Source organism: Pseudozyma hubeiensis, assembly GCF_000403515.1.
Source record: "Pseudozyma hubeiensis SY62 DNA, scaffold: PHS51, whole genome shotgun sequence".
Classification (NCBI taxonomy): Eukaryota; Fungi; Basidiomycota; class Ustilaginomycetes; order Ustilaginales; family Ustilaginaceae; genus Pseudozyma; species Pseudozyma hubeiensis.
The window spans coordinates 303,555-329,187 of NW_012133833.1; the positions used below are offsets into that span (position 1 = coordinate 303,555).

Sequence of the window (25,633 nt, forward strand, 5' to 3'; positions counted from 1 at the left end):
GCACTGTTACAGCGTTTACACTGCACACGTTGAAACCGAGATAAAAGTACGGGCGCGGCTTTCATAGGCCGCCAAATTGACCGAGCAGAGCCGAGAAGAAACGTGCACTGCGCTGACTCGAGCCAACAGCTCCTTCGGACCCTTTCCGAAGTCTCACTCCAGACCATCACACATAGACGGAGGCATCCGATCAAAAGACGCAGTCATGTCGACCTCAACGAAACAGCCGATCGCGCACATCAAAGCAGTGCTGTTCGACATGGACGGTCTGCTCATCGACTCGGAGGGCATCTACACCAAGGTGGTCAACGACATCCTCAAGCCCTACGGCAAGGAGCAGACGTGGGAGATCAAGGCCAACCTCATGGGCAAACCCGAACGCGAAGCAACCTTGACATTACTCTCATCCATATGGCCGCCCACAAAGCCTGGCGAACCGTACGGTCCTGATTGCCCCTTTGACATTGACAACTTCCTCAAGGATCGCAACGAGGTGCTTCTCAAAGCGTTTGAGCAGGTGCCTCAGATGCAAGGTGCCACTAGACTCGTCAAGCATCTTCACAAACACAACATCCCCATCTGCGTTGCTACCGGGAGCAAGCGTAAAAACTACGAGATCAAGACCGCTGCTCATCCGGAGCTATTTGGGCCTTTCGCCGCACGCGTCATCTGCGGCGACGACGCTCGCCTGACCCGTGGTAAACCTCATCCAGATATCTTCCTCCTCGCTGCACGAGAAGGCCTCCTAACCGACAAAGCAACTTCAGAGAAGCTCGGAGAGCAATGGACCCAGAACCTCCGCGAAATGGGCGCAGAATTCGACGAATCCCACCACCTCAAAGGAGCAGAATCGAGCATCCTCGTATTCGAAGACGCCAAACCAGGTGTACAGGCGGCAAAGGCGGCAGGCATGCACGTCGTCTGGGTCCCAGATCCGAACCTCAGAGCTCTCTTCCCCAACGAAGAGCTGGGCGCTTCGCAGACCATCGATTCGCTGCTAGACTTTGATCCCACAGATTGGGGTCTACCTGCTTTCGACGATGCATCCGACTGATCCGTTCGCTGCCGTTAGAGAATGCTGGACGTTGTACCATTGGAATGACAGATATAGAGTACATGTATGAGAGGAAAGGAAACATGGTACGGCGCAAGGTCCGTTGCCGAGAATCGTTCTCTTCCGATTGACTTGAGACAAAATATATGCTTTTTGGACAAACATCGACGGTCAAAGCCGCTCATCCGCCGAGCATACCGTTCATGGCGTTGCCAACGTACGCCATGGGCTTGATGTTGGGATGCGGTTGCGCTTCGAACACGGTCCAGCCGATGCTACCCTGATCGTCGATACGTGCAAATGCGCCCAGGTTGCCCGTCGAGTCGCAGTAGTTGGGCGCCGAGAAGATGGTGCAGCATCGACCCTCGTGCTCCTCCTCGTAGCCTCCCATGCGCACCTCGTGACTTCGCAACACAGCGGTGACGCCGTTGAGCTGGCACCACGCCTTGGTGATGTCCGGTCCGAATCCGAGACCCACACCTCGCTTCGAAGGACCGCGTCCCGGTGCGGTCTGAGGATCGCTCCACAGCAATTCCATCATGAGACCGGCTTGACCTGGCTGACCGATCTTGAATCGGTCGATGGCGCGAATGTCGTCGAGCGTGACGCCGTCCTTGGAGAACAGGCCGCCGTGAACGACAAAAAAGCGCTTCAAGCCGGTCTCTTGTGCGACTATGGGCTCTCGCTGTGCGATCGAGAAGGAATCGGGCAACTCGCTGCCCTTGAGAGGCGGCCTGCTGGCTGTGATGAGCGTGGCGAGTGGAAGCGCGACAAACACCTGGGTGAACAACTTGAAGGTGAGATCGCCGCCAAACTTGGCCTTGACCTCGCCCTCGAAGCCGTACACCTTGTTCATCTCGGACGTCTCGTGGTTGCCACGGTTGATCAGCGTGGTCTTGGGGTACAGCCACTTGTAGGCGAACACGGTGAGCGCGATCTCGACTGACCAAGACCCTCGGTCGACAAAGTCGCCGTTGAAGAGGAGTGCATGGTTTTCGCTTGGTGCGCCGGTCTTGTTGAGTAGGTGGACAAAGTCGAAGAACTGACCGTGAGTGTCGCCGATGACATCGATGGTGGTACCCTCGGGTACCTTGTAGTCGACCAGCGTCGGCTCTTGTTGCATGGCCCGGAACGCGCCGAGGATGATCTGCCACGAGTATCGATTGTGCAGCTTGCCTCCGTCCTTGAAGTGCTGTACCATATCGTCGATGAACTTCTGATCGATCTTGCCGAGATGCGCAGTATCGGCATCGTCGCCTTGGGCGATGCGTGGTCCGGCGTACGAGTCGGGTACGACTGTGCCTCCCGAGCCTTCCTTCAAGTTGGACTCGACGGTCTCTGCAGCCTTGACACCTTCCGAGACTTTGATAGCCTTCTCGAACTCAAGTCGACGGATGAGTTTGACGGTGGCTTCGAGCTGGGCCTTGACCGATGCGTTTTTGGGTTCGAGCTGAGAGACGATGCGAAGATCGGGGAGGGCCTTTTTGGGGTCGAGGATACTGAGATGAGCGCTGGCTCTGCGGAAATAGGCTTTGGAGAACTTGGAGTCGAGCTCGATGGCTTTGGTAGCGTCTTCTATCGCCAAGCCGTGCTGCTCGAGCTTGAGCTCGCACGCTGCGCGGTTGCTGTAAAAGGCGGGGACGGAAGGGTCGAGGGCGATGGCGAGGCCGTACTGGTGTTTGGCTGCGTCGTACTGGCCGGCGATGAAGAGCTTGTTGCCCTCATCCTTGAACGATTTCGCCTTTGCTTGCCTCTCTTCGACGGGAAGCGCCACGTCCTCCTTGGATGGTGAGGGAGGTACGTCGGCGGAAGTGGCAGATGCTTGGTCGAGGTGAGTCACATCGGTGTTGATCGATGATACCGAGGATGCGACCGGGGACGATGGCGCAGTGGAGCCGCTCGAGGACGAGGATTCGCCTTGTACCGTCGAGCCTGACATGTTCCACGGAGCTTCTTCCAGGGTCCTAACGAGATAGTGTGTGTAGGTTTTTGTTCCGACTGCCAAATGGAGCTAATCAATTGAAGAGAAAGAGAAAGATTGCGTGCTGTCGGACTGAGGAAAGGCAGAGTCTTGCTGTATGACTGGACTGTATCGGTGAAGCCGGCAAGATGCGGTCGACGAATGCTTGAGTTTGCGTTCGTGTGTACGCAAGCTGCTTGGTAGTTGGGAGAGAAGCAGTGATAATCGGTGCGCACTCACCGAGCTTTTTGGTGGAGGTCGGTCAAGTCGAGCTCACCTTCTGCCTTGGCTCGTCAGTCTTCGAGAACAAGACACTCATCAAATAAGCGCTGTTCAGATGCCCTCTCAGACTGCGGAGACTGCGCAGCAACCACGAAAAGATCGCGCTCCTTGTTCCGGTGACCAACAAATCTTCTTTCTCTTTTTTTTTTTGGCGCATGAAAAAGGCCGAGCTTGTTAGCAGCCGATGGCTAACACATCAAAATTATGGCGCCTCCACAGACTCTGATTGACACACGAGGCGACACAAGCACACAGAGGCAAACTTCCAGATTCACGCTTGAGTTAGACCCTGAAGCGCGTGTTGGCACTGTGGCCGTCTTGAGCCCGTTTCGCGACATCCGACCTGTCAAGGACCTCATCAAGCCAATCTGCCGCATACTTTACCCAAGCCGCTTGAGGGGCACGACTCAGCAGCGCTTGCAGCCTCCTCATCAGCCTACAGCAGCCGCCTGCGCTCCTTCGTCCATCAGGACCGCATACAAGCATCGCCATTCACTTTGATCATGGCGTTGCTTTCTTCTGCTCCTCCACGTCGGCACGGTGCTTAGCTCGGTCAAGACAGCCCATTTCGACACCATGCCGCGCGAGTCTGGATCGCAAGCAGGCCCCTCGAGAGATCGTGACGGGGCAGACGATGCGGCAGCGCGCAGAGCCCGTCGCCAGAAGCGCAGAGAGGAGGAGGCCTACCACGTCAAAGGCTGGGAAAATCTGTACGGAGGCGGTGGCAGCAAGCCCGTTTTCGCTCACGATCCTCTACCGAGCTCCAAGACTCGAAGACAGGGACAGTCATCGTCGCAATCTCCGACCAAGTCGACCCGTGATTCGGCGTCCTCACGCCCTCGGACTCAATCGCCCGCTAAGGCTTCCAGCTCGAGCTCTGCTTCAGCGTCCCAGCTGCCGCCATCGACCGCACCGGCAAGCACGCGCAGCATGATATCGCATGCATCAGCACCTAGGCTGACGAAGCGAAAAGCGTCGACTCCTTCCTTGCACACCAGCCCCAACAAGAAGTCGAAGGCTGCTGCTGCTGCTGCTGCTGCTGCTGCTGCTCCTACCACTCGCCGTCGATCAGCCCAGGATTCGGATGATTCGGAAGACGATTTCGAAATCACAGGTGCCAGCGGGCCAGCAGCAACTCGCTTCTCCAGCAATGTTGCACCCGCTTCCAGCATCAAAGTATCACCTTCGGCAGAGTCGTCGCTCAATGCACGCCCTTCAGGCTCCTCAAGACGCTCCGTCAGCAAAGCACCTTCCGCAGGAGTCCAATCGTCCGCTGCGCCCTCTCTACCTGCTCAAGACGATGGCGACACACCTTCATCAGCGTCCGCAGCAGCGAGCCGCGATGCTTCACAAACGCGTGTCTCGGCTTCTTCGAGCTCGCGCAGCACTCATGGACCAGCCAAACCCACCGCCGAGGAAGTCGAAGCGCTCAAAGACAACGCGCTCCGTCAATACGAGCAAGGCATATCGCTCGCCCAACACATTGACAACAGCGTGCGTGACTTTACCGCCGGCCTCAGTGCCGATCATCCCAATCTGCCCATCGTCAGCCAGTTTCGGCGCAAAGTGGCAGATCTTGGCGCGCAACTTACCATCAAGGAGCTCCGCATCGACATGCCTACACTTCCGCCCCGATTGCAGAAGCGTTTCGCGCCCGCTGTGGCTGCCTACGTCAAGTATCTCAAACGCGACGAAGTTTCGGCTCAAGGCGATGTTGAACCAGACAATGTCGCCACGAGCTCCATACGGTCACCCGACCCGGTACAGCAGCAAGCCCCGGACAATAGCAACTCGTCTGCTACCATGAACAATGACACCAGTCATGACTCGGCTGTCGAGTCGGTGGGGTCGCCACAAGCGTTTGGAACACCACCAGAGCAGCCTCTGGAGGACGTCGACGAAGCAGCAACATCCCATCCCTCGCCTCGGGCAGCATCGACGCCGACAGTCTCCAAAGCACAGGAACCCACCGAGGAGCTGGAGAGCGATGCCGAGCAGCCACGCGCGAATTCAGCCGATCCTCAACAAGCCGATGAGCCAGAGGAGGAAGATGAGCTAATAGACGAGCTCGAAGAGGACAATCGAGGGGAGATCGCCAGCGGTGAGCAACATGCTAGTGCAACAGCAGCAAAGCCAAGCGAACTGTCCACAGACGATCCTACCGCAGCAGCCGACGGCGAAAATCCAGTAGCCGGCAGCGCAGAATCGATCAGCCGAGCTGATGCCGAAGTAGCACATCCGCCGTCCGACAAGCAGGATCTCCTCCGGACTGGCGACGCAAACGAGATTGCACCAGATTCTCGGACTGAGGGGGTACAGCAGGAAACAACGCAGGAGGCGTCGGAAGTCGCTCAAGGCCTCGAACACCCATCGACAGAGGCATCAGGCGAAGGGATGGCCCCGCCCATCGGCAACTCTCTACCTGGCGAAGGGAATGATGATGCAATTGTTACTGCAACGGATCAGACTGAAGGTGCTGCTGCAGCGGGAGTCACCACCAAAACCTTCGTCGCAACATCGGAGATGCCGGCAGATATCGACGCGGAACAAGTGGCCAATGCCGTTGAAGCGGTCGAACAAGCTCTGACGGAAGACAGCGAAGTTCTCCCAGAATCTGTCGAGACTTCTGAGAGCCTTCCAAACGACGCATCTGCAGTCGAGGCTTCACCCCAAGCTCCCGAAAATGTGACAACCTTGACGAACGAACCCGAAGCGGTCGATGATGGCTCCTCAGCTACTGCAATGGAAGCGGTTACTCCAGCAGTCACTACGACCCCACACCCCGCACCTTTACAGTCAGACGCCAACGAGATCGCCTTGGAAGCGCAGAGCTCTGAGATCCAGACGCCCGCCGAAGCACCAGACGCAGATGCAATCGCAGATGCCGCAACAACCGGGGACGCTGTGTCGCAGACTTTGGCGGCTGCTGTAGCAACTCTCCCCGCCGAAAATGCACAGGAGGCGGAGGCGCCCGACTTGCCTAACAATGCAGGAGCCGATATGGATACCGGCAACGCCTCTGCAGGTGCAGCAGAATCTTCAGAACCTGCTGGCTCTTCTGCCGAAGGTCATGATGGGTCGACCGCCGCTGAGGTTCTTGATGAACCCCGTGCACTATCCAACCCGGATGTTGCCGAAAACCCAGTCACCATTGACGAGACAGGCGTAAGCCGAAGCCACGAGCGAGCCAGCAGCCAGACTGCCTCGGACGCCGGTACAGGCAGCCGCGCAAAGAAGACCATCGACGACCGCATGAAGTCGATGCTCAACGACCTCGCAAAAGTGACCGGGCGCAGATCTTGCTACGTAACAGTGAGGGAGCTCAAACCGAAACGGGCGGGTCTCGCCACACCTCGGACGGTGCAAGACGTGGTGGACAAGTGGCAGGATCCGGCGCAGATGATTCCGTGGACCTGCTTACAGGAGCTGGGTCCTGGTATTTTCCACAAGAACGCACACAAGCACATGCACCTGTCGATGCACGAGCTGATGGACAGGGTGTCGAGCACCAAGGCTGTCAAGCACCTGTCCAGGTTGCCGGAGAGGGTCATGACGAGGGCGTTGATGGAGTTTCCGAGGGTCCCGCATATGATGCACTGTTGGAATGAGGAGAAGAGGAAGTATTTCCATTCGAGGGGGTTGGCGCAGCCGAAGTATACGAAGCCGGAGTTCAGGTTTGCGGATGAGGAGGAGGTGGTGGAGGGTGGCATGGAGGTCAGGGTTAGCACGTCGGTGCCACCGGCGGGTCATGGTGCGGACGCGGCGGGACATCTGGCGGCGCCGGATCAAAAGCCTAGATCGGCTTCGCCGGTCATGGCGGCGGCACAGCGGCAGGCGATGCCTGGCCAGCTTCTGGCCTCGCACCTTGGACAAGCTCCAAAACCGCAGCCGGCTCCAGTGGTGCATCCCAACATGGCACAGAACAACTTGGTCCAGCTGCCACCTGCTCCCCAAGCCTCGACGCAACGCCAACGCCACGTGCAGTCCGCACCTGCGACTCACTCCCAGCCGACACTGCAAGAGGCGTTCCGACGAGCACAAGCAACACCCACCGCCGTTGCACCCGCTGCGCTCGCCGCGCCGGCTCCAGCCGTCCACGCGCCACCGATGGGTGCGCTGACGAACGAACGACGAGCGGCTATGCTGCGTCAAGCTACGGACCGGGTGTTTTCCGGGCTGGCGGCTGACTGTCTCTCGCTGGCGGAACATGTGATCGGATCGCCTGCGTCGGCGGAGCTGAACGTTCGGTCGCATTTTAGCGAGGCGGATGTGCTGCACGTGCTGGACTTTGTGGTGGCGACGTATCGTAGGGAGATGGAAGCGGAACGCGCGGCAGGTGGGTCTTCGCGGGTGAGGGCGGAGCAACGGTTCGCCAAGATCATGCGGGTGAGGAATTGTGCGATGGAAGCGTTGACGTTGACGCAGACGTTGTGTCGGGTCAAGATGTGTTTGACCGACGCTGCGGCCGATTCGCTACGCCGGACCGGGGTGGCGTCATCGGATGGATGGTTGGACTTGCTGGCGACCAGCGCGAAATGGGCGGGTACACGGCAGTTTTTGTTGGCCAATGAGGCGGCAGCGGTGGGGATGTTGTCGGGGCCAGAGTTGAGGTTGATGCTGGGAAGACAGGTGGATTTGGTGAATAAGCGGTTGGAGGGGGTGCTGGAGAAGTTGATGAGTATGGACGAGGTGGTGGGTGGCGAGGGAGGGGGAGGGGAGGAGGAGAGCGGGGCGCAGGAGGCGATTAGGAAGGAGTGTGAGCAGATTGGGAGGATTTGTTGTAAGCACGTGGTGGGGATCCTACTGGGTGAGGGGGAGAGGCACTCGTAGAGCGCAACACACACACACACATTGTAACTAAGTAACACACAGACCGCATTCGCACGCACGTTTTGAACTGTCTGGATTGGTATTCCTACTGACCAACACCGCAGATGGACAGCTCTCGCATCTCCTGCAGCACCGCCTCTACCTGGTTATCCAACTGGCCGTCTGCGTACTGCTCCCTGACGCCGTCGGCGAAGAACCTCTGAACGCCGCCCAACTTCTCGTACCCGTCCTCTGCGAATTTCGCCTGGATCCTTACCATGGCCTCGAAGCTTGGGTCGAGATACGGGATGCGCAGGTCGACGAGCTGGGGTAGCTCGGTTTTGATCTGGTCGTCGAGGGTTTCGAAGACGATGCGTGCGTCGTCGAGTTCCTTTTCTGCGCGGGGGAGTTTGGAGGGGTCGTCCGAGGGTTTGTCGACGAGCTTGCGGTGTTTGCTGCGGGCGGCGTCGTAGTCGAGCAGCTTCTTGGCACGTTTTTCGAGGATCTTGTTGATTTCGGGGAAGTAGCTGGCGAGTTTTCCGACGGGTTCCAGGACGGTAGCGCGGTAAGGGGCGTCGATTTCTTTGGCGGTTTTTGTGTCGAGCTCGTCGACGGCGCGACGGTAGGCGTTGGCGGACATGGCTGCGTCGGACGAGTCGGTATAGAATCCATCCACCGCTTCGGCAATGCGTGCTTGGGAGGAGGCGAGAGATCGCATGGCGTCGAGGTAGGCTTTGGCTTCTTTTTGCAAGGAGAGGACCTCGCGCTCGACGGTGCGGTATTGCTCTTCGGTAGAGTTGAATTCGGAATCGATTGTTCGTTCGACCTGACCAGTCTTCTGCATCAGGGTGGTACCTGCGCGGTTGATGGACTTTTTGAAGCCGCCCCACGACATGATTGCGGTGACGAAGGTTCGGGATTAGGAGCACCGCCTGGTGAGTGTTTCTTCGGTACGAGTAGCCAAGGTGCGCGGATCGTGTGCGACTGAACGAATGCTGAGGGAGGTCGTTTTTTGCGTTGGCTGTAGGTGTGTGCGAATGCCGAGGAAGAGTGTAGGCTGCGGATTGACGGGGTTGATGGTGATGAGAGTCGAGAAGAAGGAGCTGCGATGAATTGGCGGTTTGGCTGTCTGAGCGCCAATACAAATTGCTTTGTATTTCCGCCCGACGCCTCCACTCGCCCACTCGCCGACATTGGCTGGGCTGTGCACGGATGCTGAGGAATTGAAATCGCATTTGAGCGTGACGCTCTGCTGAGCTGCTGCTTTTCCGAGATGGACCCTGACTTTGGATGCCCAATCTCGACGACGCTGCTAGCTACTGTACCATCAACCACCACCACCATCTCCATCCCAACGTCGTCATTGTCGTCGTCCATCTTGCTCGCATTTGCATCAACTCACTTTGTTCAACCCAAGGCATCCATCTTTTATTCCTTTTTCGGCATTTCCTCTCACACCCGCAACGATGAATCGACTCTTCGGAAGCAAAGCCGCCAAACCAAAACCGTCTCTCACCGATGCCATCGCCTCCACCGAAACACGGGCCGACTCGGTCGAAGTCAAGATCCGCAAACTCGATTCCGAGCTCACCCGCTATCGCGATCAGATGCGCAAGATGCGCGACGGACCCGGCAAGACCGCCATCCAACAACGCGCACTCCGCGTCCTCAAACAGAAACGTCTCTACGAGAACCAGCTCGCGCAACTCCAACAACAATCGTACAACATGGAGCAGGCTACCATGACAACTGAAAACCTGCGAAATACCATGGCGACGTTCGACGCGATGCAAACCGCCAACAAGGAGATGAAGAAGACGTACGGCAAGATCGATTTGGACAAGATCGAGAGTATGCAGGATGAGATGGAGGATCTGATCGAAGCGGCGAATGAGGTTCAGGAGACGCTGGGGAGGAGCTATGGCGTGCCGGACGAGGTGGATGAGGAGGATCTCCAGGCCGAACTCGATGCGTTGGAGGCAGAAGGTGGATGGGAGGAAGAAGGGGAGAGCATGCCGAGCTATTTGCAGAGCAATCAGGAGTTGCCGGACTTTGTCGATGAGCTGCCAAACGAGGGATTGGGAGCAGGCGAGAACAAGGAGCAGGAACAGGCGCTAAGGGCGGCGTAGGTGGCGAAAGGCTGGATCGTGTAGCGTTCTCGCCACAAATGGCAGCAGTGGATACATCAATGTACTTTTACTCTTATGAGAACATGCATCGTCCAGTGAAGAATGGTTGCACCATGCTTGTCGTTCGGCTTACTTGCTGTGGATTGCGCTCGATACGCAGCGTGTTGAATCATTGTGAGCATTGTAAGGGTGGGCTGCTGCCGTGAATCTGCAAACCATCTCGCCTCGAAAAATGAGCGTTGAAAATGGGGCTGGAAATTGAGGTTGTAAAAGTCAACTGACAATTCATGGTTCCTTTGCGATGATCAGCTTTGTCGGTCCAGGCAGATGCAACACACACACACTCACACACTCTCCCTATCTTTTTCACCCTCTATTGACGATGTTTGTCTCGCCCCTAACAGCAACCCGGACAAACATGCAACTGCTCGTGCACAAAAGCATCGCACTCGAGACAAAAATCCTTCCCACACCTTGCACACCTATACCTCGAGCTGGCCGACAACCCCGCATCCTCCAACGCCTTGTTGGCCGCTGCGCTCCTCTCGCTCCCCTCCTGGAGCGTCGGGAACGGCAGGTTGCACGAGAAGCACGCCGGCGCCGAATCCAGCGTCACTGAGGTCCACGGTACCGACTTCCAGTTCGGCACGGGGAACAGATGGTGGTACGACCTCGCCAGGTGCGTCGACATGACGATGGTGATGCCACACACGGGGCAGTCTGTGGGCACGTCGCAGACTTTGACGCCGCAGCGCGGGCAGAGGTAGCCGCTTCCGCGGGAGCGCGAGTGGCACGCGCATAGCGTGGGAGCTGCGTGGGCGGGGAGACGTAGCGGGAAAGCCATCTGCAACAAATCCACTCCTGCTTGCACCGCTTCGTCGTCCTCGTCATCCCCGTTCTGTACACCATTCGTCGCGCTAACTCCATTGCGTCCCTTGACCCGCCTCGCTCTGCCCTCGACCGCCGGTGGAGGAACTAGCTCGAACAACGAGTCGTGAAAATGCCCCTCGTTCAACGCTACACTGAACGTACCGCCCGTCCGCGTACACACGTCCTTGAACACCTTGACTTCTGCAGCCAGATGCACGATCGACACTCGAATGTTGTCCTTGACCAGCGTACCGATGGTGTCGTGGATGTTTCCCGGATCGCACGTGGTCAAGCTTCCGAATATCGCCAGGATCTCTCGCGAGTTGGACGCCGGCAGATGCACCAAGCTGCTCCTAGCCATCTCGAGCGCATTCTGAAGCGATGGCTCTCCCCTCGGCTCCAGCCTTCGCTTGTTGGACAGGGATGCGGTGTGATCTACGGTGTTGCCTCCCATCATCGCGAGCCGTTCTGCGATGCCGGAGCGCGTGCCGATGATCGAGAGTTGGCCGATGGGATTTTGATCGAAGTACTCGCCGACAAACTCGCGCGCATACTGGAGCGTCACATCGAAGCGATTCGGTCGCATGTCCTTCTCGAGCATGCTAGCGGAAAGATCAACCAAAAGTACCAGGTGTCGGATGATACCGCGCTGAACGGGCGCTACATCTTTGAGCACTCGGCGACGTTTGGACCCTTCGATCATTGAGCGGACGGCACTTTCGAGCGAGCCAGAGTCGTCTTCGGCGACAGCATCCCATGATCGCTTGTATGTGGCTTCCCAGGAGTATCCTTGGTCTTTCTGCTTGGATTTGGCGGCTGCTGCTGCTTTGACTCGAGCAGCGGTGCTTGAAGACGATGATGCCGCGGCAGCGTTGGACGGTCCAGCTCGGCCGTTGGAGTTAGCCGAAGGCCGCGATGCAGCGCCGCGTAATGTTCCGAGCTTGGGTAGTGATGGAGCAGCACGGTACTCGTCGCCGCTGTCATCGTCGTCGAGAAAGTCTTCGGCATCGTAGGCGTCGGCCCCGTCGTCGACGTACTCGTCGTCAGCTATTCGTGGCGGCATGTTGGAAGTATGAAGGCCGAAAAGCGCACGAGATCGAGACTGCACGGAAGCCCCGCGGTGGTTGATGCTTGCTCCTGGTAGATGGGGATGGTGTCGTGTGGATGAGACGTGGAGCGAGAAGGAGGCTGAGTTGCGAGAATGTGTCACTTTCCTTGAAATGGCCGAAGCGCAGAAATGTGGAGTTCAAAATCATAAGCTCAATGTAGCCGTGGTCTAACAAGTGTCGCCAAATTTCAACGCCAAATCGAGTCGCAGTCAAAGTCGCGTCGCTTCTCGTTCCAACACCATCATCCTGATCCTCATCTTGATCATCACCACCACCATCTGCCCTCACTTCGACGCCCTGCCGTTACCACCACCGCGATGAATATGCCTCCTCCCCACGGTCCTGGTGCCGGTCATCCAGGACACCCGGGCATGGGTCCATCTGCCTCCCCTTCCCCTGGCATGATGAACCGTACTCATCCCCACGCACAGCAATTCATCCCCCAACACCCACAGCAGCACTACATGGACTCGCCTACTCCTTCCTCGACTCGTGGTCGCAAGCGCAAGCTCACATCTCAGCACCCGCACCAACAGCAGCATCCCCACCCGCAACAGCAACAACACCTGGCACGTCGTCCATCCATGCACAACCCTCACCACCCTCACGCACAGCAGCAACCTCCCGGAGCACCCCACGGTTTCCCTGGAAGACCGCCCATGCCGGCATTCCTGGGACTCAACCTGCCACCCACCATCGCAGACGAGATGCCCGAATCCATCTTTGACGATCTGGATCGATTGACCCCGCGCGACATGGCTGTCGCCAGGTACGCCAAGAACCACGAGCTGCTCAGCATGGTGTTTGATGCGAGGAGGATCGACACTATGACGCCCGCTCCTTCGCCGTATGCGCAAGTCAAGGCGGAGGATCTGAAGGCGAAAGTGCAAAGGATTCAAGACGAGGCGGACGAGTTGGAGAAGCAGCACAGTGCAAAGCTGAGCCAGTTGAGAGAGGGTTCTGGCTCTGGTAAGGGTGCGCAGAGGCAGAAAGACGGGGATGGGACGGACGAGGCAGCGGGTGTGGAGAGTTGGAGTGAAAAGGCTTCGAGGGGCAAGATTCTGGGTGTTGGATTTGTCAGGGCAGAGACACCCGAGGAGCTGCGACCTCCCAAACCTGTGGTAGAGACGATGGAAGCCGGTGGAGATGAGCAGATGGACGTGGAACAGGGTGGTGATGCGGAAGCTGCGGCCAAGGCGAAAGCTGACGAGGAAGCCAAAGAGGCAGAGCGCAGGCAGGCAGAGAAGGAGGCGATCGAAAAGCTCAACATCGAGCTTGGTGTCACGCGTGCTCAACCGCCTGCTGAGGCGCCAAAGGCCGTTCCTGCACCGCCAGCCCCCGCAGCTGCAGCTACGGCTACGGAGACGGCAACGGAGGCTGCTGCGACGCCTGCTGCTGGGGGAACTACGGGTGAGGCGGATCAGGCGGTGAGCGACATCAAGCCGCCCGTGGCTGCTGTTGAAGAGCCGCCTGCTGCTCCTTTGCTTGCTCCTGCCGAGGTGCCAGCTGAAGCTTCTGGCGAAGCTCATGCTCAGCCAGCTGCGGCTGATGCAGCACCGGTTGCACCTGCCACGGACGCGACTGCCGGCGACGCTGCTGCGACCGCAACAGCGTCCGAGACTGCCGAGTCGGCCCCCACGGACGAGGCCTCTGCCTCCGCGCCTGCTACGGACACGGCCAGTGCAGTGGAAGCCGTCGCCTCGCAACCGGACACGCTGGCGGACGAGTCGATGCTCGACCAGCCCTCTGCGCCGGCGCCGATCGAAGCATCCGCTGATCCGGTGGTGCCTGTCAGCGCGGAGCTAGCGGCTGATGAGGGCGTGTCAGCTGAAGCCACGGCGGATGAGGTGGTGGCGGCTGTGGCAGAGACTGCTCCCGAAGCTGTTCTCCCTCCCACCGATGTTGCTGCTGAGGCTCCCGTTGCTGACCAGTAGAACTTGCACAACGGCAATCCATAATCAAGCTTTTCATTCTCGCACACCTCACAGGTCTGAAACTCGAAAAAGCAACACTATGCATTTGAGAACAACAAGAAAACCCAAACACCCTCTGGACATGTCACTGAAACTTCTTATAATCATGCGTCTCGTAGCTCTTGATCTTCTTCCTGCCCTTTCCGCTGGCAGTCTGTTTAGCTCTGGGTTCGACTTTCCCCCTCACCTGGAGCCTGTGGTACCTATCTCTGAAGAGGTTGCCTTCGGGTTTGAGTGTTCGGAGGGACTCGCTGAGCTGGTCGGCGGTTTGAACGTCGATGTGGCGGTCGGGTACGGTATGTTTACCGATCTTGTGACCGGATAGACCGTTTGCAGAAAGTTGGGAGAGTTTGTCGAGACGACGTTGTTCAGCGGCCTGGGCGCGGGCGGTGGCGAGACGAGCTTCGCGACGGCGGAGGGCGGGGAGTTGGAGGATGGCGGCGGATTCGATGCGGGCGGCGCGACGGAGGAGCGCTTGGGATTGCTGGTGGCGGACGCGTTTGGCGCGCAGGCGTTGGGCGCGCGTCTTGCGTTTCGACCCGGGTGCAGCGGTTTCCGTATCCGATGCGAGAGATTCAGCGCCAGAATCCGAGGCGTCGTCGTCGTCGTCGTTGTCGGAGGGAAGGTCAACGTCCATACCGCGGTATCGTTTGAGTTGGTCGTCCTTCTGCGAACGCATTTCGGCCTCTCGTGCGACGATCGTCGCCAGTTTGGCCTGCCACTTCTCGCGCTCACTCTGGGCCATCTGTTCGTTTTGCTCGAGCTTGAGTTCGATCTCGTAGGCCTCTTGGATCAGCGCTTCGTGGGATTCGAGGTCGGGGTTGTACGAGGATCCTGGATGCGGCAGGTCGATGGCGGGGAGCGTGGATGCGATGTTCTCGTAGTCGTCCCTTCGAAGCGTCTTTGGCAAGCTAACGGTGGGCTTGGATACTTCTGCCGGGATCCAATCTTCCTTTTCGGTTGCCTTGGACTTTCCCTTGTCTTCAGTAGTCGACCAAACATCATAAACGTTGGACAGATTCTTCTTGACAACATCATCGCTCTTTTGCGCAATGGCACTCTTGTCCCCCTTCACTCCGACCTGCTGACGACCTACCATCTTCCTCAGCCTCGACTCCATCTTCTTGTCATGTTTGGCGCGAGCAGGCTGGGTGACAGCAGAGTGACCGTACGAGTTCTGGAGGATCTCGAGCGATTTCAGAGGTCGTTTGGTTCGAGCCTGTTTGGCGGCGAGCGTTTCCTGGCCGGAGCGGTCTTCGACGAAGAGGACGTCGGAGGAGGTGGCGCGGAGAGGGTCGGATTGCTGTTCGAGGAAGGACTCGGTGGTGGTGAGGTCGATGTTTTTGCGCCATGATTTTTTGCCTTTGCGGGAAGATTGGGCGGGTTGTGAGGGGGCGCCGATGGCGGATGCGCGGGTCCGGGTGGGCGCCATGGTTAGAGGAGATTTGACGAAGCAAAGAGAGGTTGGCTAAAGAGGTGATCGGACGATGACCGATGAGCAGTGCTTTCTTTGAAGCGACTGTATATATGGTTGAAGAGAGGATGGCAAGAAGTGCTGTCAAGTTTCTCGAGACAGACCCTGAGCAGCTCCGAAAGCAAAAAAAGGCGGTTGCGGGGACTTGTGAGAAGAAGAAATTGAAAAATTTCGCTTTGAACACGCACAGCTGCAGAGATCCGTCTGCCGAGAAAAAAGAAAAGGATTTCAGAAGCAGAGAAAGCTCGAGCTGAAATCCACAACCCAAAAAATGTCTGTGGAGCTCACCTGAAGTAAATTCTGGAAGAAACACAAACTGCTTACCAGTCTTGACAGGTATCGTTCGACGTCAACGACCATCATACACACCGCCACCGCACATCGGCATCCCACCGTTCCACAACACCTTATACGCACACACGAACACACACGCACACCTTACCATGTCGAACAAAGCCGCGTCGCTCACCAGCGATCAAATCGATGAGCTCCTCCTCTCCGCACGATACGGCGATCTCGAAGACCTCGAATCCACCCTCTCGCCTCTCCTCTCCACCTCATCCCCATCCTCCCCCTCAGAGCTTTTGGCAACCATCAAGAACGAAGACTCCAACACTCTCCTCCACTACGCCTCTGCCAACGGCCATCTCGAAGTGGTGCGCTACCTCCTCCCCTTTTGCGACCTGTCACTCTCGCTAGCCCAAAACGTCTCCGGCAACACCCCACTCCACTGGGCAGGACTCAACGGTCACCTCGACACAGTCAAACTTCTCGTCTCGCACATCGAAAAGCTCGAATCGGAAAACCCGGAAGAGGCGAAAAAGTTGAACTTGATCTTCCACCCAAAGACACAACCGAAGGAAACAGACGCGGAAGCGGGAGAAGACGATGGTTCGGAGAGAAAGTTGTGGGACGTCAGGAATAGTGCTGGAAGAGGTCCGATGAGTGAAGCCCAGATGAGGGAGCAGGAGGCCGTCGTCAAGTTTTTGTTGGAGAGCATGATCGATGGTCCACAAGGATCAACACTGCAACCGGCTGAACCGCTCCCCTCAAACCCAAAGCTGGAGACCGAAGCGGTAGAGAAGCAAGCTGCCAATCTCAGCTTGAACGAGTAGCGTCGGCATTGTATTTTATATTTATATAACTAAACAATCTCATCTCAGACACAGCAACCACGTTCAACGCTGCGAGCAGCATGATTGTGCTTGTTCTTTGTGTAGTATTACGATCGAGATATGAGAGACGGAGAGTGCTCTACATGGTACCTAGATAGCTTGTGCCAAGATTGCCCCTGCGATCTGCATTGTCCAATCCCAAAAAGGCTATGCTACGCAATCGCGGAACGAACCCGTCAAGGCAATGAAGATCCACTCCTCTAGATAGCCTTGGACTTGACAAGGTTCTCAATCTCGGCAACAGCGTTGTCCAGGATCTGCTTCTGGAGCTTGTCGTCCTTGAGCGAGTCCTGCACCTTCTTGATCACGCTGGCCGCCAGTTCGCGCTGCTCCTGCTCGCGCTCGCTCGCCTCGAAGCGAACCCACGAGTCGAGCACCGACTTGACCTCGCCAGCGAGCGCCGTCTTTTGTCGCAGCTCAAACACCTCCTTCTCCGACTGCGCCGTCTCCTTGGCCACAGCGTACAATGCCTGGGTCAATCCAACCACGTCCTTCTGCGACTCTACCGACGTGATGCGCGACTGCACAGCCTCCGTGTGCTTGGCGCGAGCGCCGTTGAGAATCTTGGAGATTTTCTGCGGGGGTGGGAAAAGGAAGAGCGAGGGATCGGATCAGCATGACACGCCAAGAAGGGCAGGATGTTGCGCACAAAGCACCGTCGCAGGAGCAATCGCAGCCAAGATGGCGTCAAGCAAGTGTCGAAGGGCTGAACTGGGTCGATCCTGGGGTGGCAGCGTCATGCTATGCTGGCGAGGTTGTCGGCGAGTGCAATACAAGTCCAGCGCTAGACATTGTCCCCTGCGCCAGCTTCAGCATTTCCAAGGCGAAGCATGCACTATGAAGCGCTTTGCCTGCCTCATGACGCGCTGGTGTGATTGCAGATCTTTCCCGTGTCATGTAGGAAAAAGATGTCTGCGGGGCGTGATTCCATATCATCTCATGTTGCAGCGATGTTGGTATGCACTTCTTTGCCAACAGAAGTGCGACTGATCCGGGCTACTGCAAGTGGTGAACTTCATCCGGTACTGCTCTACGATGTTTCTGTCGAAAATCCATGTCGATACTGTCGTAATGGATGCTGCTGTTGCGGATGCTCTTGTTCTGGACGTGCTGCTGTGGAATGGATGCTGCTGCGACGGAGCTTGTGCTCTTCTAGTGTCGGGATGCTTACCTCAATCTGGGAGTCAGCCCACTCCTTGTAAGGGCCGGTGACGGCACGGCCAACGAGGACGGCAAAGATGAGCGAACCGACGAGGATGACAGTCTCCTCGTTGGCGACGTAGATTTCCTTGCTGATGGCGACGGCGGTGAGACCGGTTCCGAGCGTAACCCAGCCGGTCTTGCTGACGAGCGAATTGCCTGGCAAAGAGTCGATGATGGAGCTGGCGCGTGCCTCGGGCGAAGGCTTGTCGCTGTAAAGTCGGATGGCAGCGACCGAGGTGGCTGCGCGAGGAGCGACGGTGGGTCGCGCAAGGGCGAGAGTAGGTACCCTACGAGCAGCGACGCGGAACGACATTGTGGCGCGAAGTTCAGGAATGGATGGGAGGTAGGGAGAGGTGGTGGTGAACGTTGAGATGGAGAAAACATCAAATTGATGGCGACGACGAACACAGTCAGTCCGCCAGCTCTGGAAGAACGAACAGACACACACACACTCTCTCTCCCACGACTGACGCTCGTTGCTCGTTTGCTGTCTCGAAGCGTGGGCTGGCGGCATTAGCCAGCCTTGTCCTGATTTGGCCTCTGAACGTGCGGTGAGTCTTCCGGACGACTGATTTCGCCAGGCGTTGGGCGAAGTTGAAATGCCCAATTCAAACCAGTCTGCATCTTCGAGTCCCAATTCAAATCAGAGCGAGGCAGCCAATATTCAAAGGATGCATCAACGCAGAGCCTTTTGAAGTCATTTTCCAAGTCGACGTTGAACGGCTGGAAAATCGATCACGAAAAATCAAAGCTCCCTCGCGCTTGAGCCTGTTTCTTCCGTCTGATCTCTAAGCCTGCAGACGGAACCGAATTGTCGCGATTTCCTCCTCATTCCAATCGTGGCCATCTGCAAGAATATCTGTAAGATCGGTCGATCTCCGAACGATAAGAGAAACCTCGGCGACTTTCTTATGACGGCTGCAACTTGACATCAAAGACGAGAGCTGACTGACCTTCGCAGAGGTGGACCCTGAACTGCCAAGCATCGCTGCCACACCGTACCATCTGAATTTGCTAACCTCTTTGCTTCCTTCGTCAAGGAGCAAGAGCACGCTGCTGCCGCGTTTGATCATCGGACGCTGCGTTGTCGATCAGATCGAAGGACTAGGTATCGCTGCAGCCTCGGGAGAAGACACGACATGGCGTCGTCAAATCGCCGAATTTAGACATGATTGGGCGAGCATGGCAGCCTGTCAAAGAAAAGCGAGGATGAGTGAGCATTGAATCATCGGTTAAACCCTTGTTTGTTGCCCTGAAGGCGCTCTGACTTGAGGCGCCTCTCTCCCTGCCCGTTTGCGACCCCCGTCGAAGATGTTGTCTGCTGCTGCGTCACCTGTCACCTCATTGCCCAGGGATGTGCAGGGCGAGGTGAGCACCTGCGAAGTCGCTCTGCTGGACAGTCCAGCAGTGCCATGAGATCACAGATGTTTGTTTCTGCTGCCTGCTGAAGTCATTCTGTGCGAGCTTTCCTGTCTCATCGAGTACCGTTGGAGGCGTGGAGGTGGCCCTCGCTGCGGCCATGAGATATCCGCGAATCCTTCGAGGCACCTATAAGAAGCCAGGCGTGAGGTCTCATGTAGGTTAAAGACCACCAACGTCTCTCCGACTATCCACCACGTCCATCCAATCTCTCTCAGCGAACACGCTTACCACCGCCACCATGTCTGAAGCTTACGCAGGAAAGTCTGATCAGCAGATCATCGACGAGCAGGTATGTATCCTATCCAGTTTCATTGTCAGTCTCATCGCGCTCAGCTGCTAACACAACCTCTACTTCCTTCGCTTTGCACAGTTCCGAGACCTCGACAACAAGTCGGACAACCGCCTCAAGGACTCGTTCAACCCCAAAACCACCGTCACCTCGGAAGAGTCGGGCGTCAACGAGTCTGGACTCGACAGCTTCCCCGGTGCTTCCGTCAGCGTAGGCCGCACCGGCCAGACTGGTGGAGGCACCAACCCTCAGAACATCCCTCCTGAGGAAGGTGGAGACGACCGATCACAGCGCACCGGCGAATCGAGCATTCGTTTCGAAGGCTTGGGCGGTCCCGAGGACAAGAAGTACCAGGCGCTCGCCGACAACCCGGGTGGATTCGATGCTAACTCGAGGGGTGTATACGAGGCTCGTCAGCCCAACTTCAACGAGCCCGTCCCCCAGACTGAGCCCCAGGCTCTCGAACCGGATCAGGAGGCCACCGCTCGCAGCCATGTCATCAACTCGTGATATCATCTAATCTATTCTTGCCATCGATGAACACAAATCACGAGCTAGTCGGAGCGAGACAAGCAGTCGTGGTGATTGCGATGCATTGTGTCTGACGCCTGATTTGCGGTTGAAGCAGAAGTGGAAGGCGTTCTCAATAGGACGCCGCAAAAATCGTCTGTGGCATGCATGAATGCGAGAGCCTAACATGAGGTCGAAATTTCAGGCCCGGGCCATTTTCACACGCGGCAGAGCCCATTCATTGCTTTGGAGAGCAAGGAAGAGGGGCGCGACCCTACCGGCTTTCAATTGGCCATTTCGAGCCGTGCGAGGCTCGTCACATCGGTGTTGCTTGCTCCCTTTTCTGTGTGTGCGAGAGGGACAGAGAGGGTCTCGCCTTTCCCGCTCGAGCATGCCCAGTCCGTGCTCTCGTGACTCTGACACGCTCCATCGGTCCAGTCAATCCGCCCTCCTCCGCCCTGCGCCCTCCGCGCTCAGCTCTCCGCTCGTCTTGACTGACTCCGCTTCTGAAAAATTGGCGTGCGGTACATCCGGTTACTCCCATTCTGCGTAATTGCAGGAAACCTATACGGCAGCTTGGCTGCTCTCGCTTTGAGGAAACTGCATGAAGAGCCCGCTTTGCTTTTTGAGCTAAGAGTCACACTCAACTCACGAGCTTCCCCGCAACGCATTCGACGCTAAGAAGCCAATCACCGCTCGACCCACCGACGCTGCCATCCCTTCGATCCTTTTGCTTCCTCTATCCTTGCTACTACCCCAACACCCTCGCTCGCTCCGTCTCCGAGCACATCTCCGCTTCCGCAATTCTCAAGGCACGCACACGAGGCTCTATACGGTCGAACATCACGGTTCCGAACACGGATCTTCGACATCAAGGTGCTGCACAATCTCGGCAACCTTCGTCCGACGTCAACGTCAGACAACCAGAGTTTGACACCTCATCCACCGAGGCGCCGTCTTGCTGCGTCCGTGATTTTTGCACCGTCGGAAGGCACACCGGCCAAGAGCAACTGCTCATAGGGTCCTATCTGCTGATACTCACCCTTGTTGGTCAGCGGCGCTTCCGAGGGACTGTTCGCTGCGGAACACAGCTCGACGCGACAGCCAACTCGCAAGACGACGCTTTTGCTGCCCTGGGACCGCAGCCTCTCTAGCCACTAGGCCTTCTGTTTAGCCACGTCGTCACAATGAGCTACCAAATTTCCCAAAAGGTCTGGTCGCAGCTGCACCATTTCGCCAGCTTCCCGCAGACGGGCATCTCGCTGCGACAGATGGTGCAGTTCGGACGCAATCCGAATCCAGGAACAATCCTCCAAGCAGGTAGCTTCCTCGCCGAAGAGCTTCCCATCAGACTGGCACATCGTGTCAAGGAGCTCGACGAATTGCCACATGATCTCTCCAAGATGCCCTCCATCGTCAAGGTCAAGAACTGGTACGCGCAGTCGTTTGAGGAGCTCGTCAACTTTCCCAAGCCTAGACTTTCCGATTCGGTACAGAAGCTGCTGCAGACCTCCTCAAAAGCGTTAGAGCCGCTCCCCGAATCCAAGCCGAATCCAAGCCTGCTAGAATCGGCCACCATCACCGACAGCGACGCCGGGCTCGCAAAGGCGCTCGTGCCCAACAAAGCAAACGGCAAGAACGGCGGGGGCTCAAGATCACGCGCGCTCCTCGAACACCGATACTATGCAAATCTGCCAGACCACCAGTGGCCCAGCGAGATTGAGCAGTACAACGAGGACTTCACAAAGGCGCTCGAGAAGATCAAGAAGAGGCACGACGCCGTCGTCACCACCATCGCCCAGGGTGTGCTCGAATACAAGCGCTCAAGAAAGCGCAACACGGTACAGGCCGATGTCCAGTCCTTCTTGGATCGCTTCTACCTCTCACGTATCGGCATCCGCATCCTCATTGGTCAACACATCGCCCTCAGTCGTTCGTCACAGCAACCTGCCTCGAAGCTCATCGGCAGCGGCAGCAGCAGCAGCAATAGCGGCGACTATTCGCTCTCGGACCAGATCGCGCGCGTCAAGGTGGATGGCAACCAGGAGCACGAGCAGTACGTCGGCATCATCTGCACCAACACCAACGTCGGCGCCATGGCGCACGAGGCCATCGAGAATGCGCGCTTTGTCTGCGAGGAGCACTACGGCCTGTTCAAGGGTCCTCCCGTGCAGCTCGTGTGCCCATCAGATCTGACGTTCATGTACGTGCCAAGCCACTTGAACCACATGCTCTTCGAGCTGCTCAAGAACTCGCTTCGAGCCGTGGTGGAGCGGTACGGCGTAGATCAGGAGGACAACTTCCCACCGATCAAGGTGATCGTCGTCGAGGGCAAGGAGGACATCACCATCAAGATCAGCGATGAGGGTGGAGGAATCCCGCGAAGCGAGATGCCGCTGGTGTGGACCTACATGTACACCACGGCGCAGTCGGAAGATTTGGATCCCGAGTTCAACGCCTCCGATTTCAAAGCGCCCATGGCAGGTTTCGGGTACGGTCTGCCGCTCGCAAGACTGTACGCACGCTACTTTGGCGGAGACCTCAAGCTCATCTCGATGGAAGGGTACGGCACGGATGTGTACGTCCACTTGAATCGTCTTTCGTCGAGCAGCGAGCCGCTTCCGTAGGAATACCTCAGGTCCAAATATGGCTGGAAGCGCAATCGCACCATCAGTGAGATCGAGGCCAAGGATCGCGATGTTCAGCAGAAAATTGGTGCGGGTGACAAGTCGGCTGAACGACGACACCAACCGTCTCCATCTCTGCTGGAGCTGCAACCGCACGAGCAATCATCGTCGTCGAAGACGACATCTACGCGGCCTGAAGATCTCCTTAGCCGTTTTGGACCTGCCCCTGGCTCTGCTGCGGATGCTGGAGAAAGCAGCAGAGGAGGGGGATTGGGGTTTCTACTGGCGTTCCTGCCGAAAAGCTGGCAGCGGAAGTGGGCTCCGCACCGGCAACAGTCTGACCAGAATGACGCACACGACACTCGATCCTGATCTGGATCAGGTGGAGCGGGGCATAGAGGGGCGGCATCACCTGTAGCGTAGCAGCAAGCATCCCGTCGGACGGCCCGTCCGATCGCTCCTGCGACACTTCATACACGATCGAACGGACAAAGTTAGTGTGGCTACATTTCGTCACGACTGACGAATGTCGGCTTGGCCGAGCAACGACCAGATAACTGCGTCCAGCATGTACATTATCACTATGTCTTTTCATTTCGTATCTCTTGCAACTTGTCTGTTGCGCTTGATACTACGGTGCAGCTTCGATCTCGGCTGTGTACGTCTGGCGTAAATTCCGACACTATGAAGAGACATGGCTGTTGTGACCACGATCGCGCTCTACATTTCGCGGTCTCGACAGTCGCATGTGTCGGCATTCAACAAGCTGCGGTGTTGGATAGCCGGTGCAGTGAGGGGAATGAAAAAGACCGGCATCCGACGTGGGGAACTCATAACGCCAATTCCGACAATGGAGCACGCAACCTTTGAAAGCAGGTACATCGGTGGGGCGATGCAGGATCGTCAAATGGAATCGATGCACCGTCCGAGCACGAACAAACAGCGGTGGAGCAGCCGAGATGAAGCTGCGGAAAATTTCTTGTGCTTGCACGCTGCACGTCGTCGATTCTGCAGCGAGACAAAGAGGAGAAGAGCTGTGGGTTGATCGGTCGTCGGTCACTTCAGCGATGAAAGTGGGTGTGAGTGCGGAAGCACTTCCGCATACACTCGGTATCGGAAAGCACCTTTGACAGTGTGACCTTCCGTTTGTTACTTTGGAAGAAACGGCGGGCTGAGCGCGGCGCGCGCTTCGACATGCGAAGGGTTCAAAACCGGGGCTGAGACAGGATCAGCAGGCCAAAAAAAAAGCAGGGTGCGACGCTGCAAGCACATCAAAGCGTGCACGCGTGCGTTGGCAGTCGACGGTTTTGCATGTAGAACAACGACGTGCCAGCAGTGTATATAAGCTCAAGCTCAATGCCAGATGTCTGTTTGCAACGAGCAGACAAGCATGAACAACAGGCACCGGTGTTTGACAAATCATGATTGCGTTGCGTGTAGATCTCCGTTTGATGCTTGCGAAGGGGCTCCCCCTGGATGCTGCCGCCATTCCTCGCCCTTTTCGACTTTGCGCTCGCCGCTGTTTCCGAGGGAGGTGGTGTCAAGATTACCCTCCGTTGCCTCCGTTGCTCTCACGATGCATTCGACGCCGGTTGAGAACACCAACACTGTCACAGACGCAGGTCCATCACACGATCGCAATTGAATTAGACTCAAGGCTTATGAGGGACCAAGGGCAGAATGTCCACAACTCTTACCTTTCAGATGCAGACAATGGTAGGATCGACAGTTGCAGGCACGAGACAGGCGAGCGCAGGCTGAAACCCCACTGCGGGAGCAGCAGAGCAGGTGCAGCACAATCGGAATCGAAAAAACCTCTCCCAGCTGTGCCTTTTTGTACACTGCATGTGTGTCTGTCAAAGGGGACCGACCCTCTTTTCTTCGCTTCCGGCGCTACTCAGAAAGGACAAAAACTAAGGCTGCACACTGCCCCACTGCATTAGGTTGAAACAAATGTCACACAGACACTCCGTGACGAAGGCTGATTGAGCCGCTGCCGAAGCGCGGCTGTCAAAAGCTCGTGCTGCCGCTGCCGCTGCTGCAGCCAGTACGGTGCTGCTGCCCGCGATTTTGATACAAGTTACTCGCTGTAAGTTATCGGCTGGTGTCGAGTGTGCATGTGGGTCAAGCGTGTGTGTCGGTCGCTTGCCTTTTTGCCCCTGCTGCACCGTTAGTCGCAGGTCGGCAAATCCGCTCTGTCGCTGTAGCTTGGTCGGCCTCTGCACCGGTCAGTCCAATTATTGAGCCCAGTCGCGCTTTTCCGACGCCGCCTGTCGGCCTCTCCGCCTCTGTTGCTCTACCCTTCCGTGTCACTTTCTTCTCTGTCTGTGTGTGTCACTCGCTGTGTCTTCGCCTCTGGTCTCCACCGCGCGAGCTGTTAGACGTGATCGGAGTGCTCTCCGATTCTCACCACACTCCGACTCGACTTGTACCATACAACTTGCCGATCACCATCCACCTTCTGCCTCAAGTTCGGCATTCAGCGCGCTAGCACTGCATCGTCGGCCGCTGCCCTTTTTACCCACCGACACAAGTCAAGATTGCCCAGCATACGACTGCGACTCAGAACGCGACCTGCTCGGTGCATAGCAGTTGCTAGGCACACTCTACCCCGCATCGACCATCCATCAACCTTTGCTCGACGCTCGCTCGTACCGAAAGCATCGAAGCATTTCCGCCTTCGTCCTCGCCCGCTTCTGATCACCACACCAAGAGGCTTTCGCGCTGCTCGAGCTCCACCAGCACAA

At 57.2% G+C, this 25,633-nt stretch overlaps 15 protein-coding genes across 15 annotated transcripts; 8 read left to right on the forward strand and 7 right to left on the reverse strand.

Moving 5' to 3' along the window:
* Positions 1 to 205: 205 nt before the first annotated feature.
* On the forward strand, positions 206 to 1,054 carry PHSY_005549 (haloacid dehalogenase-like hydrolase; the record flags this gene model as incomplete). Its single annotated transcript, XM_012336158.1, has 1 exon — positions 206 to 1,054. The coding sequence occupies one exon, from the start codon at positions 206 to 208 to the stop codon at positions 1,052 to 1,054; it is 849 nt and encodes a 282-aa protein (XP_012191548.1).
* Positions 1,055 to 1,235: 181 nt separating this feature from the next.
* On the reverse strand, positions 1,236 to 2,993 carry PHSY_005550 (serine/threonine-protein phosphatase PP2A catalytic subunit; the record flags this gene model as incomplete). Its single annotated transcript, XM_012336159.1, has 1 exon — positions 1,236 to 2,993. The coding sequence occupies one exon, from the start codon at positions 2,991 to 2,993 to the stop codon at positions 1,236 to 1,238; it is 1,758 nt and encodes a 585-aa protein (XP_012191549.1).
* Positions 2,994 to 3,872: 879 nt separating this feature from the next.
* Positions 3,873 to 8,126, forward strand: PHSY_005551 (hypothetical protein; the record flags this gene model as incomplete). The annotated part of the gene is made up of 1 exon (XM_012336160.1): positions 3,873 to 8,126. One exon carries the CDS (start codon positions 3,873 to 3,875, stop codon positions 8,124 to 8,126), a length of 4,254 nt encoding a protein of 1,417 aa, XP_012191550.1.
* An 85-nt stretch (positions 8,127 to 8,211) lies between these two features.
* Positions 8,212 to 9,000, reverse strand: PHSY_005552 (hypothetical protein; the record flags this gene model as incomplete). Its single annotated transcript, XM_012336161.1, has 1 exon — positions 8,212 to 9,000. One exon carries the CDS (start codon positions 8,998 to 9,000, stop codon positions 8,212 to 8,214), a length of 789 nt encoding a protein of 262 aa, XP_012191551.1.
* A 571-nt stretch (positions 9,001 to 9,571) lies between these two features.
* PHSY_005553 (hypothetical protein) lies at positions 9,572 to 10,234 on the forward strand (the record flags this gene model as incomplete). The annotated part of the gene is made up of 1 exon (XM_012336162.1): positions 9,572 to 10,234. The coding sequence occupies one exon, from the start codon at positions 9,572 to 9,574 to the stop codon at positions 10,232 to 10,234; it is 663 nt and encodes a 220-aa protein (XP_012191552.1).
* A 129-nt stretch (positions 10,235 to 10,363) lies between these two features.
* PHSY_005554 (RNA polymerase II transcription factor) lies at positions 10,364 to 12,167 on the reverse strand (the record flags this gene model as incomplete). The annotated part of the gene is made up of 2 exons (XM_012336163.1): positions 10,364 to 10,442; positions 10,723 to 12,167. 2 exons carry the CDS (start codon positions 12,165 to 12,167, stop codon positions 10,364 to 10,366), a joined length of 1,524 nt encoding a protein of 507 aa, XP_012191553.1.
* Positions 12,168 to 12,584: 417 nt separating this feature from the next.
* PHSY_005555 (SWI/SNF and RSC complex subunit Ssr4) lies at positions 12,585 to 14,147 on the forward strand (the record flags this gene model as incomplete). The annotated part of the gene is made up of 1 exon (XM_012336164.1): positions 12,585 to 14,147. One exon carries the CDS (start codon positions 12,585 to 12,587, stop codon positions 14,145 to 14,147), a length of 1,563 nt encoding a protein of 520 aa, XP_012191554.1.
* Positions 14,148 to 14,271: 124 nt separating this feature from the next.
* On the reverse strand, positions 14,272 to 15,618 carry PHSY_005556 (translation initiation factor; the record flags this gene model as incomplete). Its single annotated transcript, XM_012336165.1, has 1 exon — positions 14,272 to 15,618. One exon carries the CDS (start codon positions 15,616 to 15,618, stop codon positions 14,272 to 14,274), a length of 1,347 nt encoding a protein of 448 aa, XP_012191555.1.
* A 485-nt stretch (positions 15,619 to 16,103) lies between these two features.
* On the forward strand, positions 16,104 to 16,775 carry PHSY_005557 (hypothetical protein; the record flags this gene model as incomplete). Its single annotated transcript, XM_012336166.1, has 1 exon — positions 16,104 to 16,775. The coding sequence occupies one exon, from the start codon at positions 16,104 to 16,106 to the stop codon at positions 16,773 to 16,775; it is 672 nt and encodes a 223-aa protein (XP_012191556.1).
* Positions 16,776 to 17,035: 260 nt separating this feature from the next.
* On the reverse strand, positions 17,036 to 18,351 carry PHSY_005558 (hypothetical protein; the record flags this gene model as incomplete). Its single annotated transcript, XM_012336167.1, has 2 exons — positions 17,036 to 17,410; positions 18,007 to 18,351. 2 exons carry the CDS (start codon positions 18,349 to 18,351, stop codon positions 17,036 to 17,038), a joined length of 720 nt encoding a protein of 239 aa, XP_012191557.1.
* Positions 18,352 to 18,551: 200 nt separating this feature from the next.
* On the reverse strand, positions 18,552 to 19,111 carry PHSY_005559 (aureobasidin A resistance protein; the record flags this gene model as incomplete). The annotated part of the gene is made up of 2 exons (XM_012336168.1): positions 18,552 to 18,761; positions 18,992 to 19,111. The coding sequence occupies 2 exons, from the start codon at positions 19,109 to 19,111 to the stop codon at positions 18,552 to 18,554; spliced, it is 330 nt and encodes a 109-aa protein (XP_012191558.1).
* A 587-nt stretch (positions 19,112 to 19,698) lies between these two features.
* PHSY_005560 (hypothetical protein) lies at positions 19,699 to 20,259 on the forward strand (the record flags this gene model as incomplete). Its single annotated transcript, XM_012336169.1, has 2 exons — positions 19,699 to 19,749; positions 19,831 to 20,259. The coding sequence occupies 2 exons, from the start codon at positions 19,699 to 19,701 to the stop codon at positions 20,257 to 20,259; spliced, it is 480 nt and encodes a 159-aa protein (XP_012191559.1).
* A 1,271-nt stretch (positions 20,260 to 21,530) lies between these two features.
* PHSY_005561 (mitochondrial protein kinase) lies at positions 21,531 to 22,886 on the forward strand (the record flags this gene model as incomplete). Its single annotated transcript, XM_012336170.1, has 1 exon — positions 21,531 to 22,886. The coding sequence occupies one exon, from the start codon at positions 21,531 to 21,533 to the stop codon at positions 22,884 to 22,886; it is 1,356 nt and encodes a 451-aa protein (XP_012191560.1).
* Positions 22,887 to 22,956: 70 nt separating this feature from the next.
* On the forward strand, positions 22,957 to 23,304 carry PHSY_005562 (hypothetical protein; the record flags this gene model as incomplete). Its single annotated transcript, XM_012336171.1, has 1 exon — positions 22,957 to 23,304. The coding sequence occupies one exon, from the start codon at positions 22,957 to 22,959 to the stop codon at positions 23,302 to 23,304; it is 348 nt and encodes a 115-aa protein (XP_012191561.1).
* Positions 23,305 to 23,568: 264 nt separating this feature from the next.
* PHSY_005563 (hypothetical protein) lies at positions 23,569 to 25,437 on the reverse strand (the record flags this gene model as incomplete). Its single annotated transcript, XM_012336172.1, has 3 exons — positions 23,569 to 23,894; positions 24,584 to 24,654; positions 25,412 to 25,437. The coding sequence occupies 3 exons, from the start codon at positions 25,435 to 25,437 to the stop codon at positions 23,569 to 23,571; spliced, it is 423 nt and encodes a 140-aa protein (XP_012191562.1).
* Positions 25,438 to 25,633: the final 196 nt, after the last annotated feature.